The 23106-nt window shown below is 37.2% G+C and overlaps 2 protein-coding genes across 2 annotated transcripts; one reads left to right on the plus strand and one right to left on the minus strand.

Moving 5' to 3' along the window:
• The first annotated feature begins 1169 nt into the window (after window positions 1-1169).
• Window positions 1170-12948, plus strand: si:ch211-198n5.11 (methylcrotonoyl-coenzyme A carboxylase 2). The gene is made up of 14 exons (XM_048210433.1): window positions 1170-1621; window positions 2162-2479; window positions 2604-2800; window positions 3747-3925; window positions 4020-4100; window positions 4191-4388; window positions 6108-6238; window positions 7695-7794; window positions 7906-7997; window positions 9244-9400; window positions 10196-10318; window positions 10402-10526; window positions 10624-10705; window positions 12687-12948. The coding sequence occupies exons 1-14, from the start codon at window positions 1602-1604 to the stop codon at window positions 12771-12773; spliced, it is 1890 nt and encodes a 629-aa protein (XP_048066390.1). The 5' UTR covers window positions 1170-1601; the 3' UTR covers window positions 12774-12948.
• LOC125279955 (retinal Mueller cells isomerohydrolase) lies at window positions 12836-21321 on the minus strand. Its single transcript, XM_048210183.1, has 14 exons — window positions 21206-21321; window positions 20842-20924; window positions 20488-20638; window positions 18881-18988; window positions 18650-18791; window positions 18166-18313; window positions 17998-18079; window positions 16805-16937; window positions 16540-16679; window positions 16229-16358; window positions 15675-15789; window positions 13604-13698; window positions 13409-13520; window positions 12836-13323 (listed from the first exon to the last, which is right to left on the minus strand). Exons 1-14 carry the CDS (start codon window positions 21214-21216, stop codon window positions 13175-13177), a joined length of 1599 nt encoding a protein of 532 aa, XP_048066140.1. The 5' UTR covers window positions 21217-21321; the 3' UTR covers window positions 12836-13174.
• Between the last annotated feature and the right edge of the window lie 1785 nt (window positions 21322-23106).

Consider the following 23106-nt stretch of genomic DNA (forward strand, 5'->3'; position numbering starts at 1 on the left):
TTTATTCATTTGCTTTCAGAAAGTCAAATAATAGGCCTTTGGAATATATATATATATATATATATATATATATATATATATATATATATATATATATATATATATATACACTACCGTTCAAAAGTTTGGCATCGGTAAGATTTTTAATGTCTTTAAAAGAAGTTTCATCTGCTCACCAAGGCTGCATTTATTTAATTAAAAATACAGTAAAATCAGTTATATTGTGAAATATTATTACAATTTAAATAACGGTTTTCTATTTGAAAATATTTGAAAATGTAATTTATTCTTGTGTTGGCAAAGCTGAATTTTCAGCATCATTATTCCAGTCTTCAGTGTCACATGATCCTTCAGAAATCATTCTAATATGATGATTTCCTGCTCAAGAAACATTTATTGTGTACAATATTTTTTTTCATGATTCTTTGATGAATATAAAGTTCAAAAGAACAGCATTTATTTGAAATATAATTTTTTGTTACATTTTAAATGTCTTTACTGTCACTTTTGATCGATTTAATGCATCCTTGCTGAAAAAAATATTAATTTCTTTAAATTCTTTTCAAACAAATAAAAATAAAAATTCTTACTGACCCCAAACTTTTGAACGGTAGTGTATAATGCTACAGAAGCTTTGTATTTAAGATAAATGCTGTTCTTTTGAACAATTCTTTTGAATAATACATGTTTCTTGAGCAGCAAATCATCATATTAAAATGATTTCTGAAGGATCATGTGACACTGAAGACTGGAGTAACGATGCTGAAAATTCAGCTTTTCCAACACAAATAAATTACATTTTATATTATATTCCAATAGAAAACAGTTATTTTAAATTGTAATAATATTTCACAATATTACTGTTTTTACTGTATTTTTAATTAAATACATGCAATCTTGGTGAGCAGACAAAACTTCTTTTAAAAATATTAAAAATCTTACCGATCCCAAACTTTTAAACGGTAGTGTGTATATATATATATATATATATATATATATATATATATGAACTTATATGTAAACTTATATATAATATATAAATTCTTTTGTACTAGTAAGATATTATTTTTTGTTTATATTTTGAATTAGTTTTCCATTGTAATTTTAGCTAAAGTTGTTGTAATTTTGTTGTGATTTTTATTTTATTTTATTTTTTTAAATATGTGATATAGCTATTAATTTTAATTTCAGTTTTACTTGTAGTTATTTTAACATCAAGTTAAACGAAATGAAAACAAGAAACATTGCCTTGGCAACTAGCTGAAATTAAATTTAAGTAATGTAAGTGTTTTTTAAGTTTTTTATAGGCCTATTCTAAATTATTTCCGTTAACCTTTATTTTAATTCAAGTAACGGAATAGTTTTATGGTTTTAGTATAATAATTTAGTAGAATGTCTCTTACTACTGTTACTGTATGTCATATTATGCCCACAGTCATTTACTGGTATATACTGCGCTCTAGTGGCCATTATTTCATTATGTAATCTCTGCGTTATATCGCAAACACAAACGTTCCTTTATGCTTGTTTCCTTCCAGACCTGTTTTCTTGTTACACTATAACAAAATTCAATTTTTTAGACCTCTACCTCTCGTTTCATCATGTACTGTTGTATGTTAAGGTAAGATCATCTATTAAATGTTAAGGTAAACTAATTTGTGCTGTTTTAGAAAGTTATTTGCTTTTACAATCCCAGTCAGCTCATAACGACCTTTGACACACTTGAAAAGAAAAATACAACTGCAAGTACTTGAAGAATAGTTTTAACAAAAAAGTTCAATGCAAAGTGAAAGGTATTGCTTTGAACAATTTCTTAAACTGTATTATTAAAACACACTATTTATGATATTGTACAGTACCATATATAATTTATACACGTTTATACTGGTGCAGGGCTTAAGTATTTCGTGTGGTTTATTGTCGTCTCTAATATTGCAGCTCAACAATGACACCTGTCATTTCATATTTCTTGCGCCTTGCCACCAGAGATAGATTTAGCCTGTTTTGTGTACAAAACTTTGGAACACTTAAATTTCTGCTATGATAAATACCAAGTTTATTGTATTCATGATACAGTAATGAGTCATAAACAAGCATAATGTGTCTAATTTACCGTTCTTCAGATAGCTACAAATAACATGCATGTCTCTTATTTCACCAGGTCTTTTCATATAAAAGGGAATAAACTCATACAACTCACTAGAGCATCATTCTCTCAAAATCCACAGTCATGGGATACATCATTAAAGCTTTCCAGCTGCACTGTATACCGCTGCACACACTCACCTGTTTCAGGCAGTCTGTGGCAACCCTTGACACACAGGACACAACAGCCAGCAGCATCACACCGCTGTATGAGCTCCACTGCGCGCAGGAGACGCCTGCCAAGTGCCTTTCCAGTTATAGATGGAGCATTTCAGCCATCTCACAGACATGTATATGAAGCCAATCTCAGGAACAGCCTGATCTGTCAGCAAAAGTAAATCTGGTTCACATTCATTGAAGATTATTGTAATTGACCTTTACATTACAATATTTCCCTTATCATAAAATTGATCACATAAGTGATTTTCGGCTCATATAATGATGTCTTGTTTCGTCAGATACCTTGAACACAAGGAAAAAGTAATGAAGGGAGGTGGTGAAAACGCCATAGCACGGCATACGCAGAGGAATCGAAAGGTCCTGGTACGAGACAGACTCCGCTTGCTGCTGGATGATGAAGATTATTTAGAACTTTCTCCTTTTGCTGGACTTGGCCTGCCCTATGGAGACATTCCAGCTGCAGGCTGTCTCACAGGTACAAGACTACAAAATGTAGAGAATTTTTTTTTGGTTTAAAAAATTAATTAATACCATAAAATAAATAAATACTCATTTTTACTAGAAATTGAACAGAGAAAATCATGCTTCTTTTTGAAGCTTTTGAATTTTGTCATTTAAATGAACGTTGCATGATTCAAAATTTGCTATCAAAATAAATACATATTGTTAATAATCATTAAAGGTGCTACAGAGGATGTTTTGTTTTATACATTTTTGCAATATTACTTGAAACTGTCTTTACTAACTGATAAAAGACTATTTATTAGGTGCACTGAAAGGAATAATATTAATATACATCATCTGTGCACGAGGTAGGGCCTTAAAAACATCAGCCAATCGTTTACGCGATCATCGCGTAAACGATTGGCCCTCTGGCTTGTCAATCACTGCCGTGATGTTCCTTGTGAGAGACGAGCGCGGCTGCGCGCTCCAGTAACTTTCCACACTCCACAGGCGCCGCATGCAATGTTTTTGTCAGGAGACAGGAGTAACAACTGCAGATTATCTGCTTAGTTACCTGCGGTGAGTCCGACATAATGAATCCACTAACACGACACAGCGAATGCCGGTGGTAAACACTTGTGTTCCAATACTCGTGCACAAGTTTTGGGAGGCGTTCCCTCGAAATGAGCTGTGAAGGAGGGGGGTTGTTCTTTACGCATGTCTTTGGTTTCTTAATCGACGAAAAGATCCTCTGTAGCACCTTTAAATAATAAATAAAACCAATAAGTGTGGCATTTTTCCAAATGTTTATGCTGTACTGTGCACCAACTTCCAATAATTTATTTATTGTTCTGTATTTTTGTTAGACATAATATTATTACACTTATTAGACATTAATTGATATTAAAATATTTGAGCATAGCTAGTCCTCTCAAACTGCTTCTTTAGTAACAGCGTTTGGGTTTTTTTCTCCACAGGAATTGGTAAAATTAATGGACTTTGGTGCATGTTCTGTGCTAATGACGCTACTGTGAAAGGAGGTACAGCGTATCCCATCACAGTTAAAAAGCAGCTCAGGGCGCAAGTTGTGGCTATGCAGAATCGTTTGCCTTTCGTTTATTTGGTGGACAGTGGTGGCGCATTTCTGCCTCTTCAGGTAACTTGCATTTATTGCCATGATGATCTCTGAAATCTTTTTTTTTTCTTTCACTCACTTTTTTTTAATGGTTGTACAATTTCTTTTTCAATAGTCAGAGATCTTTCCTGATAAAAACCATGGTGGACGCACCTTTTACAATGAAGCAGTTATGTCAGCAATGAAAATTCCTCAGGTATTAAAATAGTCAAGAAAAATATTTTAGAATAGTACATGTGAAATGCTGAATATTTGATCTGATGCAATGTGATGTCTTGACCTCTAGGTGTCAGTAGTGTGTGGGTCATGTACAGCTGGTGGTGCCTATGTCCCCACTATGTCTGAGGAGTCGGTGATTGTCCACAGGATAGGAACAATATTTTTAGGGGGTCCACCCTTGGTGAAGGCTGCCACCGGGGAGGAGGTTTCTCCAGAGGACCTGGGAGGAGCCAGGCTACACTCAGAGTATGCTGTTTCCATCGTTTGATGGCATTCTTGCATGTTGATCTCCAGAGCAGTGGTTCTCAATCCCTGTAGTTCCACAACCATGTTATTGATTGATGAGTATTGATTAACATGTGGTGCTTTACAGACAGACATTCAGCTTTGCCTCATCGATTGTCAGATTGTTAAAGCAGAATAGAGTATTCAAACATGTACAGCAACTGCAAATCTCCAAAAAATATAATATAGTATAATATAATATAATACAATATAATATAATATTGACAATAAAATGAAATACAAAGTAATTCTCTCTAATAAGAAGAAAATTATAAATTAATAAAATGTAATTGAATATAATATGATAATTAAACATAAAACTAATATTATAAAAGCATTTTAACAATATTATAAATGCAACCTGCATACATATCCTTAGCTGATAATAATATAATATAATATAAATATATATATTTACATAATATAAATGAAATACAAATTGCGTCCCTCTAACAGTACAAATATATAAATAAAATATTATTCAATATAATAATTGAACATACTACTAATATTGTAAATAGTTTTGCTCAGCTGATAATATATTGACCATAATATTAATACAATGAAAAACAAAGAATGCATCCAGGTAATAAGAAAAGTATAAATAAAATATTATAATTTGACACAAAACTAATATTGTAAATGCATCCTGTATACATGTTCAGCTGTTAATATAATTTAATATATAATGTAATACAATGTAATATTAATCAAATGAAACACGTTTTATTTATAACTAAATAATACAATATATATAATATAATTGTAACGAAGCGGGACTCATGGTAAGATCCATATGCAAGCTTTTATTTACAGTGGTAAGCGTGGTCGTACAGGCAGGGTCTAAGCAGGGGCAAACAGGAACAGCAAGGGCTAGGCAGAATCGTAGTCAGGGTACAGGCAGTAGATCGAGGCAGGCAGATAACATTCACAGAACAGGATGGCAAGGCAAGGGTCAAAGGCAGGAACAGGAACAGACAGGGAAACAGGATAAACACAGGGAAACGCTTAGAATTGACACACAGGGTAATCAAGACTTCGCGATTGGATGGTGTGAGTGAGAGTCCTTTTATAGTCCAGGTAACAAGCTGCAGCTGGGTGTGCTGATTAGTGAGGAGTGTGTGCATGGCTGTAAGTGGCGACAGGTGATAGGTGTGGAGTGAACTGTGACTGGCAGGGAGGATTGTGGGAAGTGTAGTCCGGGAACTGACAGGAGCAGACTGTGATCATGACATAATGCCCCCCTCCCGGAAGGCGCGTCCTCGCGACGTAAACGGAACAGCTAGGGAGGGGGGTGGGTGCATTGGGGACTGGTATGCAGACATGAACAGGGTCCCCAATGCAGGTTCCAGGAACTCGGCCACCATGGCGGGTCAGGTGCCACGGGCAGCCATGGTGGGTCAGGTGCCACGGAGAGCCACGGCAAGTCAGGTGGCTTGGGCAGCCACGGCAGGTCAGGTGGTTCGGGCAACCACGGCAGGTCAGGTAGCTTGGGCAGCCACGGCAGGTCAGGTGGTTCGGGCAACCACGGCAGGTCAGATGGTTTGGACGGCCACTGCGGGACAGAGTCCATAGATGACCCCAGCGGTCAGAGTCCATTAGTGGCCATAACAGTTCAAAGGCCCATGCCGGCAGTGATCGAGCAAGGTCCCCACCCACAAGCTCCCCACCCCTAGGTATACTGCCCCCCCCCAAAAAGTTCTTGGGGAAATCAACGGAGGCATTGGCGGGTTCATGGGCAAGGAGCTCGGGTGGCGCCATCAGGGCTGATGGCCTGAGCGGCAGCGGCAGGACAAATGGCCTGGGCGGTGGTGTCAGGGCCGACCAGGGGTGCTCTGTGGCCGTATCAGGGAGAGCGGGCAGCTCGGTGACGGCCTCCGTGGCCGTGTCAGGGAGAGCGGGCAGCTCGGTGACGGCCTCCGTGGCCGTGTCAGGGAGAGCGGGCAGCTCGGTGACGGCCTCCGTGGCCGTGTCAGGGAGAGCGGACAGCTCCGGGACGGCAGCGGGCTCGGGCTGCTCCGGGACGGCAGCGGCCTCGGGCTGCTCCGGGACGGCAGCGGGCTCGGACTGACAGACTGGTCCATGGTCAAAGGAGCCTGAGTGCATTTTCCAGGCCCGCAAAACAGCCAGAACATAGAACGCGAACACAGTCCTTCTGGCCATGACGGGACTGACAGGAAGCGCATGTGGGACTGGAGCAGACTCACTGGCTGGAGCGGATTCTGGAGTGGACTTACTGACTGAAGCGGGTCCTGGAGCGGACTCAATGGCTGGAACACCCCTACCTCCGCGAGCACCGAAGGGGCGGCCATCTTGCCCGTAGGCACTGGCAAAGCAGCCATCTTGTCCATCGCGTCCAGGGCGTTTGAGTGCGTCGCAACCGGTGAACTTGACTGCGTTGCAATAGACGAACTTGAGAGCGTATGATCAACCAGACGAATTTGAGAGCGTTGAAACAGACGAATTTGAGAGCGTTGAAATAGGCGGGCTTGAGTGCGAAGCGGCCGCCGGGCTTGAGAGCGAAGCGGCCGGCTGGCTTGAGAGCGAAGCGGCCGGCTTGCCAGAGCGAAGCGGCCGGCTGGCTTGAGAGCGAAGCGGCCGGCTGGCTTGAGAGCGAAGCGGCCGGCTGGCTTGAGAGCGAAGCGGACGGCTGGCTTGAGAGCGAAGCGGACGGCTGGCTTGAGAGCGAAGCGGCCGGCAGGCTTGACACACAGGGTAATCAAGACTTCGCGATTGGATGGTGTGAGTGAGAGTCCTTTTATAGTCCAGGTAACAAGCTGCAGCTGGGTGTGCTGATTAGTGAGGAGTGTGTGCATGGCTGTAAGTGGCGACAGGTGATAGGTGTGGAGTGAACATGTGACTGGCAGGGAGGATTGTGGGAAGTGTAGTCCGGGAACTGACAGGAGCAGACTGTGATCATGACAATAATATAGTAATATAAGTACAAAGTAATTACATCCCTTTAATAAGAAAATTGTAAAATATATATATTATTAATAATGTAATATAATAATTGACATAATACTAACATTGAAATGCATATTAACAATATTATAAATGCACACTGAATAGTTTTGCTCAGCTGAGTGTAATATAGTATAATTAATATAATATTGCCATAATATTACTAAAATGAAATAAATTTTTATTTACAAAATAATTAATATAATAATTGATTTTAATATTAATATTGCATCTATTATATAAATGAATCCTGCATATTTTTGCGGACATTGATCTCTTTCCTCCTTGCCTATGGGCTGTGTGGACTTGCACCTCGTACCAGAAACATGCTAGAGGAAGACACTCCGGCTGAGAGGCCCCTGTACAGCACGGACGATCTCATGGGCCTTGCATGTCACAATCACAGCATGGATGTCAGACTGGTAAGCATCCATGCACATGCATAGTTTTAGACTTACACCGTACATACTGACATTACACATGGTTTGTGTGGGTGTTCATTTACTCATTTGTTTTCATTATACTCTGTTTAGATAGTGAGTCGCCTGACCGATGGTAGTCGGTTTCAGGAGTTCAAGGCCCGTTACGGTACCACCCTCCTCACTGGGTTTGCTAGAATTGAAGGGTAATGGTAGTTACATTTTTTAATATATATATAATATGTTAGATGTTTTGAATATTGAGTAAGTGGCATGTTAAATGTCATCAAAATGCATCATTATGTCCCAGTATTAAAACAAAACATTAACTTGTTTCTAGTTCACCTAAACCAATCAGCACACTGCTTGACAGTAACGTAGTAGTAAAGTGAATGTAAAGATAAAACAGTTAACCCTTTTAACTTGAAAATTAGATTTTATGCTCCTGTAAGTTGGACCAATCCGATCTGAGCAGGATGTAGATTAAGAAAAGGAATCTTTTCTACTGAAATTTCAGATCATGGGGAGCCTCCTCAAGATTCTTTATTTGATCGAACAAAGAGCGCCTCTGAGAGCTGTTTTGTTGCCATGGCAAAGTGAAACTATGTGAATGAATGTGAAACCCTAACCCCTACCAAAAGGATAAACATACGTCAGAGATGCTCAGAAAAAAAATGTACTGTATTTTTGAACTGATGTTACTTCTGTTACTTTTTATTTAATTTTTACGGCAACACTTACAATAAAGTTTCATTAGTTAACTAAGTTAATGTTAATATCAACATTTACTAATACATTATTACATTATTCAAATCAAAAGTTGTATTTGTTGCATTTTTTAATGCAGTGTGAACTAACATGAACAATGAACTACTGTTTTTTATTAACTAACATTAAAAAAGATTAATAAATACTGTAACAAATGTATGGCTTATTGTTTTTTCATGTTAGTTAATACATTAACTAATGTTAACAAATGAGACCTTATTGTAAAGTGCTACTTTTTTCTTTTCACCTTTACCTAAGCAGCAGTGCTTGCCATAGCAATCAACACTGTATTTATTTCTCATACTTAGAGTTTTCGTTCAGTTTATACCACATTGTTTGTGCTACAGGTATGAATTGTACCTCAAATTGTGTGGCCTCTTGAGGAGAGTTTTTTAAGCCATCAGACATAAGATTTTCACTCAGTGGACAATAAAACAAGTGAAAAAATACATTGAATGAGCCACATCTTGGGGCCAGAATATCATGAAGGCTTTTTACACTTCAATCAGTTGACAGCCACCCAGAAGACTGCATCGCTACATGTTAAAAACCACTGCGAACAGCTTAGCAACTGCATAGCAATGCCCTGTCAACCACCCAGAACATTATTATCAGAGTGTCTGTCAGGTTTTCAGTTACATTTTCTTGAGAAGATGTAAAAATATTTTTCCCCTCAATCTTCAGACATCAGATTGGAATTGTGGCAAATAATGGAGAGCTGACGTATGAAGCTTCCCTGAAAGGCAGTCATTTTGTTCAGCTGTGTGACCAGAGGGACATTCCTCTCATCTTCCTGCAGAACACGGCTCCAGAACCTGCACACACACTCTCACAAACCAAGGTGCATCAGAAGACATTTATATGCCGACTTTCCGTCAGATTCTTTAAAATAGAAGTCAAATTACTTGTAATTTCATTTAAAAGTGCCTCTATTATCCTTGTTCAGATATTACCTTTGTAATATCTGATTGTTTTTGTTTGTAGTGTGTAATATAGCTATTTGTGAATGTAAAAGGCCTGCAAAGTTTCAACGATCAAAGTGCATGATAAATGGAGTTATTGTCTCCCGAATGAACGAACCGATTCTGAACTGCCTGAAACGAGTCTTCAGTAATTTCTGTCTTCCTGCACAAACCTACATTGGTTTGAAACAAATTTGCATAATGCCAGCCTATGGGTTTGTATTTTCAACATGTCGAGAAGACACTGTTTTCTGTGGTGTGCAAGCAAACCCACTTTGCAAAAGGATGATCCCGTCATTTCTGTTCATATCACGGTGTATAAAAGTGCTGAGGAAGCCCTCTGAGCTAATACCAGATATGGTAATGTGTGTTTTGTTTCTGACACGAGCTGTAAGCGGTAGACCAATCAGGAACAGACTGGGCCATCTGACCAATCAGAGCAGGCTCTTGGAAGCAGGGTTTAGAGAGACGGGATCCATGATCTAAGCATTTCACACACTGAGAAATGAGGTGATGCTGAAAAATAATAGCATAATAGGGGCACTTTTCATTTTGGTATAAAGATTTTTTGAATGGAATGGTATCTGGCCTTGTTCACATGCCATCTTGTTTTACTTTGTTACTTGCTCTCATTTCTCCCACCCTCACTTCATTCCTCTAAACCTCTCTTTTAGGCAGAGTCCAACACTAACAGACTGAAGGCTCAGGGTTCCATGATGTCTGCTGTGGCTTGTGCTTCTGTTCCAAAAATTACTGTGGTTATTGGAGGATGTCATGGAGGCGACAGCTATGCTATGGTCAGTGTGTAAATTCATCATTTTAATGTGTATTAAAGACTGTTTGAGTCGTTTTAAATCTTTCTGAACACTTTTTTTTTTAGTGTGGAAGGGCTTTTGACCCTAACTTCCTGTTCCTTTGGCCTAATGCAAGAGTGTCAATTTTGGCCCCAGGCCACTCAGAGGCATTTGTGCAGACTGAAGAGGAAATCACACAGATTAATGAGATGTAAGAGCCAATGTAACAGGATGCCCATAACCGGATGTTTTAAATGTGTATAAATATGTATAAATATATAAAAAAAATTATTTATGTCTATGTAAAGGTTGGAGGAAGAGAGTTCAGCATTCTTTTCCACTGGCAGACTGTGGGATGATGGTGTTATTCTACCTCAAGACACCAGAAAGGTAAAAGAAAAGAGAAAGCAAATTCAACTGATTTGATTTCTATCTGGTTCACATAATTTTTACTTTTACAAATTATAGCCCAAAAAGCACAGACATGAATCCTGACTTTTCACTGGATGGCCTTAATGAAAAGCAGCTGTTGAGGTTTTCAGTGGAGTCACAGAAGTAAACTCAAGTGCTACAGCATCGGATACCTTAAAGTATGGAAACTTGTTTCTGCCATGAAATGAAAAATAAAAAAGGTAATTGCAACTTTTTACCTCACATTTCTGACTTTTTTTCTTGCAATTGCGAGTTTAGATCTCACAATTGACTTTTTTTTCTCAGAACTGCGAGTTATAAAGTCAGAATTGTGAGATATAAAGTCAGAACTGAGTGATATAAAGTCAGAATTGTGAGTTTATAACACATTTCTGACTTCATAACTCGCAATTGTAAGTTTAAATCTTGCAATCCTGAGAAAGAAAGTCAGAATTGTAAGATAAAAAGTCACGATTGCCATTTTTAATTTTTTTATTTAGTGGTGGAAACAAGATTCCATATTAAAAAAGGCAAAACTAGTGCTCTTAGTTAATACTTTTTATAATAAACCAAAATATTTCTTTAAAATAAATGCCACTTGTTTTGATATTTTGTAATCTAACGCAAAGAAACAGATTTTCGATAGTCTTTTCTTCCCTATGGTGACGTATATCTGAGTCAAACTGCTTCTTGAACAAGAAAAAATGTAAGGCGGGGCTTGATTTTGTCTATCGGAAATTGAAAATGATAAATGAGACCCTACGGTCTCGTGGACTTAAAGGATTAGTCCACTTTTAAATACACTTTTCCTGATAAATTTACTCACCCCCATGTCATCCAAGATGTTCATGTCTTTCTTTCATCAGTCGAAAAGAAATGAAGGTTTTTGAGGAAAACATTCCAGGATTATTCTCCTTACAGTGGATTTCAATGGCTACCAACAGGTTGAAGGTCAAAATTACAGTTTCAGTGCAGCTTCAAGGGCTTTAAACGATACCAGATGAGTAATAAGGGTCTTATCTAGCGAATCGATCGGTCATTTACAACCGTTTATGCTTTATAAACAAAATATCGCCTTGAACATACTTTCCGCTTCCGCATTCTTCATAACACTTACGCTGAATGTCCTACGCCTTCCCTATTCAAGTTACGGAAAAAAAACGAAACTGGCGCCGCGTTCGTTCCGTAAGTAGAATAGGGAAGGCGTAGAACATTCAGCGTAAGCGTTATGAAGAATGCGGAAGCGGAAAGTAAGTTCAAGGCGATATTTTGTTTATAAAGCATAAACGGTTGTAAATGACCGATCGATTCGCTAGATAAGACCCTTATTACTCATCTGGTATCGTTTAAAGCCCTTGAAGCTGCACTGAAACTGTAATTTTGACCTTCAACCTGTTGGTAGCCATTGAAATCCACTGTAAGGAGAATAATCCTGGAATGTTTTCCTCAAAAACCTTCATTTCTTTTCGACTGATGAAAGAAAGACATGAACATCTTGGATGACATGGGGGTGAGTAAATTTATCAGGAAAAGTGTATTTAAAAGTGGACTAATCCTTTAACGGACACACGCACATGGCAACCATTGTAAGTCCACAAGGTCGAAAGTGCATAGAAGTGTGCCATTTGGGATTCAGCCAGAGAAGAGAAGATGACACTGCAAGAAGTCATTTATAATAAATCATTTATAATACAAACCGCAGTATTCCATAAAACATAATTGTCCGTTTTGATGTCATTGTGACTTGGTCAACAATGTGTTTTAACTGCCCAAATACTTTTCTTTGTTGACTTAAAACTTTGTTAAATAGTTCATAATTATATTTATTAACTTAAATGTATTACATATTATTCCCAATTATATATATAGAACAATTGGATTTTCTTCAAAATATGTATTGCACTCTTGAGTTTGAAAATAAAAGCTTTATAAAATATATACTTTTGTTTCCTTTTGTTAGGTTTTGAGCAAGTGTCTGAAAATCATTAAGCAACAAGAGTATCAATTGTCCAGAGAGAAGATGAGGACTCCCTTTCTCCGAATGTAACACTACCAGAAAGTGGACTTTTTAAACTTGTATAAGGTCTTTATTAAAGTAATAAACTAACACACATTTTAAAGACACTTTATTATAAAGACAATTTGCCTGTAACTTGCCATCAGAAGCAGTGCCTTATTGTTGTTATTTTCTGGCTGATGTAAAATAAACAAATGTGTACATATGGAATTTTACTTGTGAATAAATAAATGAAGTAGAAAGTATATTTTTGAAACAAACAAACAAAAGTCTCACAAGTTGATTCTTACAGTACACATAACCAAAAAAACTGTAGCATTATAAGTATATCAGGTCATATAACTGGCCCAATTAAAATAGCAACAATAACATTAAATGATATTACACTAGACTAAAAAAAATGGTCTGTTTACCGACATACAAAGTCCTGTTTATGGTTTGTACATGCCATGGAGAGTGACAGGAATGTTGACATCAACCTCTGCACGTGCTATTTCTGTCAGGTCAGTGGCATTGAGTATGAGGAGGAACGCTGGCCTCTGGGAAACTCCTGGTTTCACTACAATACTCAGAAGAACACCTGAGAAAAGCAGAAGAAAGACTTATTTATTTCAAGAGAATGAACAGATCTGAAATATGTTTGCTTAGGTCCATATTAGGAATACCATCATCTTCATCTTTAGCATCAGGGCTTTGCACAAACAGTGCTTCTGACGGATAGGCATCTGGCTCCTGCCATATCCATGTTTCTTTGCTTTTCACATTCAACTTGCAAATCTAAAACCCCACAAAAACACAATAAATCACACATGGATCAAACGTTGACATGAAAAATGTTTTCTGGACCATGTCAAACCCACCCGGTCTGGAATGAAGTGGTTTAGCCCGAGTCCATAAGCAAAGGTGTAATTTTTTCCAGAGTATTTGCTGTAGTTGATCTGAGGAAACTCAAAAGCTGAAACACAAAAAGAACGTAGAGGGAAAATGCTTTAAATCTATTTTTTTTATTCATTTTTTTATTAATAATTATTTATATTTTTATTAATATCTATGTTTAAATATTTAAAGGTGCAATGTGTAAAATTTGGGAGGATCTATTGACAGAAATGCAATATAATATACATAACTATGTTTTCGGTGGTGTATAAAGACCTTACATAATGAACCGTTGTGTTTTTATTACTTTAGAATGAGCCATTTCTATCTACATACACCACGGGTCCCCCTCCATGTCAAGTCGTCATTTTGCGCCGGCATGTTTCTACAGCAGCCCTAAACGGACAAATGCTCTACAGAGTGCGTTTAATCACTATGTTGTTCTTCCTCTAAATCGTTCGTGTTTTTAGAGGCAGCTTGCATTGTCACTACGTTGAATATGCACTGAGTAGTAGTAGTAGTAGTAGTAGTCATCTGGTTTATTAGAAGCTAGCATTGCTTGACTGACTAACGTGCTCTCTGCTGTCTCAGACGACGACATCTTTGACTTGTGTCAGCCAGGCGGCCACCGTAGCTTCTCTATTTATGTATACACATATACAGGTGCTGGTCATATAATTAGAATATCGTGAAAAAGTTCATTTTTTTATTGTAAACTATTTTTAAAAATGAAAATTTCATATATTCTAGATTCCCTACATGTAAAGTAAAACATTTCAAAAGTTTTTTTTTTTTTTTAATTTTGATGATTAGAGCTTACAGCTCATGAAAGTCCAAAATCCAGTATCTCAAAATATTAGAATATTTCCTAAGATCAATCAAAAAATGGATTTTCAAAACAGAAAAGTTCAAGTTCTTTAAAGTATTTGTACACTCAATACTTGGTCGGCAGCACATATTACAGCAAATGACTTGCTCCTAGCACAAATGACAGCATCAGTGAAGTGTGGCATGGAAGTGATCAGCCTGTGGCACTGCTGAGGCACTATTGAGCCTTCAGATGATCTTTATATTGTTGGATCGACTGTTTCTCATCTTTCTCTTGAAAATATCCCATAGATTCAGGGGTCAGGCATGTTGGCTGGCCAATAAAACACAGTAATATAATGGTCAGCAAACCACTTGGAAGTGGTTTTTGCACTGTGGGCAGGTGCTAAAGTACTGCTGGAAAAGGAAATCAGCATCTATATAAAGTTTGTCAGCAGATGGAAGCATAAAGTGCTCCAAAATCTCCTGGAAGATGGCTGCCTTGACTTTGCACTTGATAAAAAACACAATGGACCAACACCAGCAGATGTCACGGCCCCCCCAAATCATTACTGACTTCAGAAACTTCCCACTAGACTTCAAGCAGCTTGGATTCTGTGCCTCTCCAGTCTTCCTTCAGACTCTGGGACCATGATTTCAACATGAAATGCAAAATTTACTTTTATCTGAAAAGAGGACTTTCGACCACTGTTCACTGTCCAGTTTTTTTTCTCCTTAGCCCAGGTAAGATGCTTCTGACGTTGTTTCTGTTTCAGAAGTGGCTCGGTAGTCCTTTTCCTGAAGATGTCTGAGTGTGGTGACTCTTGATGCACTGACTCCGGCTTCATTTGACTCATTGTGAAGCTCTCCCAAGTGTTTGAATCGGCTTTACTTGACAGTATTCTCAAGCTTGTGGTCATCCCTGTTGCTTGTGCACCTTTGCCTACCCAGTTTCTTCCTTCTAGTCAACTTTGCATTTAATATGCTTTGATACATCACTCTGTAAACAGCCACCACATTCAGTAATGACCATCTGTGACTTACTCTCTTTGTGGAGGGTGTCAATGACTGTCTCCTGGACCATTGCCAAGTCAGCAGTCTTCCCCATTAGTGTGGTTTCAAAGAACAAGAGATACCCGGAATTTATACTGTAGGGATGGTCATTTAATGAAACTCAAATGTAAATATTCTAATATTTTGAGATACTGGATTAGGGGTTACTTGTGACTTTTGGTGTTGAATATTTACCCTGACGCGGTCCAGAGAAAAGAACCTCAGGTTCGAGCCAAACGCTTCCATCACTGCACATGACAGCAGTAGCTGTGGTGTATGGAAGAGAAACCAAATTCTTTCCCTGCTCTTCCTGCAAAAACAAAGGAATAAAATAATTAAAAGACTGTTAAAATAAAAGAATGCATTTTTGGATTGGAAAGACAAAAGATCAAGAAATAAACAGAAGTAAATCTATTTACTCCTGGGGTGAAGTAGGATCATGATATCCACTTATTAAATGTAGTTATCTAAAAACAACATACAAAATATTGTTACTTGATATAAAATATACATTAACTTTATTTTATTTCATCTAGTTGCTAAGGAAACATTTCTCATTTTCATATAGTTTAACCTGTACCAAATTGACTACAACTAAAACTGAAATCAAAATGAATAAAAACTAAAAAACACACCAAAATTACTACAACCAGTGAAAATGGTAAACATAAAAATAAAAACGAATTCAAACCATTAATAAAATTATAATAGTATCTCAAAGATAGTAAAATTACACTGATATCTCTTACCCTGTGGATGTCCAGTGGAAGCACGTATCTCCGCACCTCTGGCTGTGGAGCTCTCATGGCTGTTTTTTTGACGTCCTCCCAGTTTTGCCTCATGTTTGCCAAATATAGATAATTATACACAAAGTCATGCCTGTCAATCAAAGGAAGGGGACCACAGATGATCACCATTGTCTCACATTTTCTCTCTGGCCATGTTTACTGCCATTGTCAAATGCATGTACAAAGTGTTTTTGTTTCATTGCTATATTTTATTAGGGCATTTTGAGATGTTAGCTAAAGCTTCAATAAATATAAAAAACAAGTAATCGTACCCTTTCCAAGTGCACAGGTCAACAACAATAAAACCGTTGTCCTCAAAACAGTTAATGTGATGGAAAACATTAAAGGCAGATGTTCTGAATTTGTGGTTGATGTATTCTCCAGGATTCTTGGTTGCCAGATGAAACCATGTCTGGGAATGCAACCAATTAAAGAGAATGAGGCAATGTACAAAATACCTAGAGCATTTTATTTGTTGTTTTTGTTTCCCAAATTAACCATTCGAAGGGAATATAATGCCAGTGAGCTCGGACTTACACCCATTCTGTCATTTGACTCAAAGCAGTCCATGTAATTCGTCCCTCTGATGCTCCAAGAAGTCAAAAATTTCAGCAGATTGATCTTCACCGGAGTCTCAACAAACACAAAGTAGTTCTCCGTCATGCCAAAGCTGTATAATATATATTATTATATTGGTTATGAATATTATTATTTTATTATTAAAAGTGCCATCGAACGTTTTTTTACAAGATGTAATATAAGTCTAAGGTGTCCCCTGAATGTGTCTGTGAAGTTTCAGCTCAAAATACCCCATAGATTTTTTTTAATTAATTTTTTTAACTGCCTATTTTGGGGCATCATTAAATATGAGCCGATTTATGCTGTGCGGCCCCTTTAAATCTCGTGCTCTCCGCCCACGGAGCTCGCGCTTGCCTTAAACGGTGCCTAAACAAAGTTTACACAGCTAATATAACCCTCAAATGGATCTTTACAAAGTGTTCGTCATGCATGCGGCATGCATGCGTCGGATTATGTGAGTATTGTATACTGTTATATTGTTTACATTTGATTCTGAATGAATTTGAGGCTGTGCTCCGTGGCTAACGGCTAATGCTACACTGTTGGAGAGATTTATAAAGAATGAAGTTGTGTTTATGAATTATACAGACTGCAAGTTTTTAAAAATGAAAATAACGACGGCTCTTGTCTCCGTGAATACAGTAATAAACGATGGTAACTTTGACCACATTTAACAGTACATTAGCAACATGCTAACGAAACATTTAGAAAGACAATTTACAAATATCACTAAAAATATGTTATCATGGATCATGTCAGTTATTATTGCTCCATCTGCCATTTTTCGCTATTGTTCTTGCTTGCTTACCTAGTCTGATGATTCAGCTGTGCACATCCAGATGTTAATACTGCCTGCCCTTGTCTAATGCCTTTCATAATGTTGGGAACATGGGCTGGCATATGCAAATATTGGGGGCGTACACCCCGACTGTTATGTAACAGTCAGTGTTATGTTGAGATTCGCCTGTTCTTTGGAGGTCTTTTAAACAAATGAGATTTATATAAGAAGGAGGAAACAATGGGGTTTGAGACTCACTGTATGTCATTTCCATGTACTGAACTCTTGTTATTTAACTATGCCAAGATAAATTCAATTTTTCATTCGAGGGCACCTTTAAAGAAATTATATTATATTTTATTTTATTACCAACCTATGGACGTAGGATGGTTTGAACCTCTCACTGCTTGGAAACTGTACCAAAACTGTTGACTTTTCAATTGGATCGGATTTATCTGATTAAACAAATAATAAAAAAGTCAAACACCTCCTCATAATGCATTAATAAGATCTTTTTAAGCCAACAAAGCATTATACCAACCTTCTTGTGGTGGAGGGATCTTGACAATGTTGTAGGCCAGCGACATGTTCTTCCCAAAGCAGTTTCCAATGTTATATACAGTACCGTCTGGTTCAATATGTGGATGTGCAGTCACACCATTGACTGAGAGATAATTGCAGAGGTCCACCTATGGGTAAGTAGAGATGGTAAAGGATTTATACTTTTGTTAACGGGCTCAAAACTAGACAACAGAACCAAATGGTCTCCTTTAGACATTCTGTTGACTGTAAGTAATGTTGCACCTACACGTCAACTTACATGTCACTTTATTTTGATGGTCCCACAAACAGATATTCTACTGACTATGAGTAACTTTGCAAATACATGCCGACTTATTCTACTAACCCTACGCCTAATAGTCTACTAGTAATCAACTAATAGTCTAATCAGTTACTTGACATGTGGGTGCAACGTTACTTATAGTCTAAAGGGGATCATAAATATAAAGTGTATATAAGCCTACCTTTTTTATCGTTTCGAGGGTATCGGGATCAACTTTAGTTATGTAGTTGGTTTCCGTGCAGGCATAGAAGTCCTCACCAATGGGGTAGATGTTGACAAGGCAGTTGTCAGTCACCTCAATGCCTTGAAAGTAAGTGAAAAACCTATACCAAAAGTGGATGCACTGAGAGTAAATATTTGTATGGCATTATTATATTCCCAATTTAAATTGAACAGAAAATACTTTCCAGACCTGGAAAATATGTTTTTGCATGGATCTGGATACGCAGCGGTGCCAAACTCTGTGATCACCACCCTCTTCTCCGTCATGGCTCTCACATAAGCATCAGTTCTGATAAACCTGAAGTTCAAGATGCCAGTTAATATGCGTTTTAAAGGGTTAGTTCACCCAAAAATGAAAATTCTGTCATTTATTACTTACCCTCATGCCGTTCCACACCCGTAAGACCTTCGTTAATCTTCAGAACACAAATTAAGATATTTTAGTTGAAATCCGATGGCTCCGTGAGGCCTCCATAGGGAGCAATGACACTTCCTCTCTCAAGATCCATAAAGGTACTAAAAACATATTTAAATCGGTTCATGTGAGTACAGTGGTTCAATATTAATATTATAAAGCGACGAGAATATTTTTGGAACACCAAAAAAACAAAATAACGACTTATTTAGTGATGGCGGATTTCAAAACACTGCTTCAGGAAGCATCGAAGCACAATGAATCAGTGTGTCGAATCATGATTCAGATCGCGTGTCAAACTGCCAACGGCTGAAATCACGTGACTTTGGCGCTCCGAACAGCAGATTCAACACACTGATTCACTGTGCATGCTTCCTGAAGCAGTGTTTTGAAATCGGCCATCACTAAATAAGTCGTTATTTAGTTTTTTTTTGGCGCTCGAAAAATATTCTCGTCGCTTTATAATATTAATATTGAACCACTGTACTCACATGAACTGATTTAAATATGTTTTGAGTACCTTTATGGATCTTGAGAGAGGAAGTGTCCATTGCTCCCTATGGAGGCCTCACTGAGCCATCGGATTTCAACTAAAATATCTTAATTTGTGTCCTGAAGATTAACAAAGGTCTTACGGGTGTGGAACGGCATGAGGGTAAGTAATAAATGACAGAATCTTCATTTTTCAAAAATGGAAATTCTGTCATTAATTACTCACGTCGCTTCATAACATAAAGGTTGAACCACTGTAGTCACATGAACTGTTTTAAATATGTATTTAGTATCTTTCTGGGCATCATTAATTGTCTTGCTGTCAATGCAGGCCTCACCATCGGATTTTATCAAAAATATCTTAATTTGTGTTCCGAAGATGAATGAAGGTCTTACAGGTGTGGAACGACATGAGGGTGAGTAATACATGACAGAATTTTCATTTTTGGGTGAAATAACCCTTTAAGTAAAATCTCAGTTCTTTATTGTATAAAACCACTTTTTACAAAACATATCAGTCCAGCATAGGAGGCATTTCAACTCAGTAAATTACTGGGTTACACCTTATTTCAATAGTTCACTTTAGACATTCTACTAACTATCATTAGAGGTTAGGTTATGGTTTGGGTTAGAAAAATAAATTGACATGTACTTGCAAAGTTACTTATAGTCAGTTTAATGTCTGTTGTGGACCATCAAAATAAAGAGTTAGCAGATATTAAGCAGATAAATGACTAATTCTCTAATGACTGGTAGTTGCAAAGATACTTATAGTTAGGAGAATGTCTAAAATAAAGGGTTACCATCATTGCAAAACATTTAGGTGGTCAAACTCAATTTGGGTTGCACTTTATTTTGGGCATTACTGCACAATAAACAGAGTCTCTTACTTGCGGTGATAAGTGACATGTCCATCCTTCAGGTCAAACTTGTGTATGAGAGCCTGGCCATCAAAAAGGTGGTAAAAAGGTTCATCTCCAATCTCAAAGAGCCCAGGGCCCATGCGAAGCAGACTGCCAGTAAGCCATGCAGGGATTTTGCCTGCAGGGAGTGAGAGAAGGTTCACTTTAACCAAACAAATTCTTCAGCCCACGAATGTCTATAAAACAGCTCCCATATCAAAGGGTATGAGGCGTTTATATCAACCACAGCTGAAGCAGCATTTTCCCCTTCAATGAAAGCATAGAGAAAATAAGAAGTAAAATGTATGAACAATTGAAAATGCTTATTATAAGCATACAAACCTGAGACAAGAGCAGGAATTGGCTCAGCTAACTCTTCACATGACTCAAAGATTTTTTTATAGCCACCGGCTGGGTGTTCAAGACTGAATGAAAACAGATGTCCACATTTTTAGCATAATGAGGTGACATGAAAAAGAAATCAAAACAACTAAACTTATACAAATATACCCATTCTTGAGGCATTGTTTCAAATTACATATAATTATTATATTAAAAAGGAAACAAATGAATAAGCAAGCATTAACTTTAAAAAGAAAAATATCTAAAATTCAACATTTACAATGAATTAAGAGTGTTTTCCACTAGCAAAAATCATTGTTCAATCTGAGCAGTTTGACGGAGAGTGAAAAGTTCCATTACTCACCGGCTGACCATGTTGAACTGACTTTGAAGCGAGATGATGCCTGTGTGTGTAAACCAGAACTGTTCCGTTCCCAGGAACAGCCACAGAGTCTTAGAACCCCTCCTCCAGCCGACTGGAAGGCACTGAAACAAAAATCCTTTTGTTTTCAGACCAAGAACATTTTCACTAATATTGAAATACCTTCCTGAAAGATACTACAGCTCAAATGAAGAACAGATTCAAACCTTTGGTGAACTGGATCAATTTGAAGAGATCTTTCTTACAAATATCGTTTTTTTTTGTTTTTTTTTTAATTAAAAAAAAAGTATTGTCAAGTATTGTCACATTGTCATTTCAGTAAAAATAAACAGTCTATAATACAAAAAGTTGCCTATTGTCTATAGTCTAGCAAAAGACATAGGAATGTGGCATGTGAAAAGGCATTTCATTAATCACATTTTCTTTGTTTACTTCCCTGGATGACAAATGATTTTTATTTCTACGGTCGGAGCACCATGTCATTCATAAAAGGAGACTGGATGTGAATACAGATGAAGGTCCACAATGCAGCACTCCTAACAAATCAGAGACTAAAATTACATATGCATAAATGTTTATATCTTTCAAATGCTGACAATTCTTCAATAATAATAATAATAACTAGATAAAAAAGTTTGTCGAGACAAACTTTAAGTTGGCTTGAAAAAGCCGGTCCAGAAAGTTTGAAGCAGTTTTAAAAGTTTTCAGTTTTAGTTTAGTAATTTTGATCAGAGTACTAGGGTGGTCTGTGTGGTTGCTAAGCTGTTGCTATGCGGTTGCTAAGCTGTTGCTATGCGGTTGCTAGGGTACTCTGAGTGGTTGCTAAGATGTTGCTATGTGGTTGCTAGGGTACTTGGGGTGGTTGCTAGGGTGTTGCTATGCGGTTGCTAGGGTACTCAGGATGGTTGCTAAGGTATTCTGGGTGGTTACTAGGGTGTTGCTATGTGGTTGCTAAGGTACTCGGGTGGTTGTTAGCGTGTTGCTAGATTTAGTTTGATAGATAGATTTAGTTTGATGGATAGATAGATTTAGTTTGATAGATTTAGTTTGATGGATAGATGGATTTAGTTTGATGGATAGATTTAGTTTGATGGATAGATAGATTTAGTTTGATAGATAGATTTAGTTTGATGGATAGATGGATTTAGTTTGATGGATAGATAGATTTAGTTTGATGGATAGATGGATTTAGTTTGATGATAGATAGATTTAGTTTGATGGATGGATAGATTTAGTTTGATAGATTTAGTTTGATGGATAGATGGATTTAGTTTGATGGATAGATAGATTTAGTTTGATGGATAGATAGATTTAGTTTGATGGATGGATAGATTTAGTTTGATAGATAGATTTAGTTTGATGGATAGATAGATTTAGTTTGATAGATAGATTTAGTTTGATGGATAGATAGATTTAGTTTGATAGATAGATTTAGTTTGATGGATAGATGGATTTAGTTTGATGGATAGATGGATTTAGTTTGATGGATAGATAGATTTAGTTTGATGGATAGATAGATTTAGTTTGATGGATGGATAGATTTAGTTTGATAGATAGATTTAGTTTGATGGATAGATAGATTTAGTTTGATAGATAGATTTAGTTTGATGGATAGATAGATTTAGTTTGATGGATAGATAGATTTAGTTTGATGGATAGATAGATTTAGTTTGATGGATGGATAGATTTAGTTTGATGGATAGATGGATTTAGTTTGATGGATAGATATTTAGTTTGATGGATGGATAGATTTAGTTTGATGGATGGATAGATAGATAGATAGATGGATAGATAGATAGATAGATAGATAGATAGATAGATAGATAGATAGATAGATAGATAGATAGATAGATAGATAGATAGATAGATAGATAGATAGATAG

Source organism: Megalobrama amblycephala, linkage group LG12, assembly GCF_018812025.1.
Source record: "Megalobrama amblycephala isolate DHTTF-2021 linkage group LG12, ASM1881202v1, whole genome shotgun sequence".
Taxonomy (NCBI): Eukaryota; Metazoa; Chordata; class Actinopteri; order Cypriniformes; family Xenocyprididae; genus Megalobrama; species Megalobrama amblycephala.

Excerpts from the sequence above, each read along its gene's own strand:
- si:ch211-198n5.11 (XM_048210433.1), top strand. The coding sequence starts at position 1,602 with ATGTACTGTTGTATGTTAAG. Across the intron at positions 2,480-2,603 it reads AGCCTGATCTGTCAGCAAAA|ATACCTTGAACACAAGGAAA; the intron begins GTAAATCTGGTT and ends TTGTTTCGTCAG. Across the intron at positions 10,527-10,623 it reads ATCACACAGATTAATGAGAT|GTTGGAGGAAGAGAGTTCAG; the intron begins GTAAGAGCCAAT and ends GTCTATGTAAAG.
- LOC125279955 (XM_048210183.1), bottom strand. Across the intron at positions 16,680-16,804 it reads AGTCAAATGACAGAATGGGT|ACATGGTTTCATCTGGCAAC; the intron begins GTAAGTCCGAGC and ends TTGCATTCCCAG. Across the intron at positions 16,359-16,539 it reads GACCTGTGCACTTGGAAAGG|GCATGACTTTGTGTATAATT; the intron begins GTACGATTACTT and ends TTTGATTGACAG.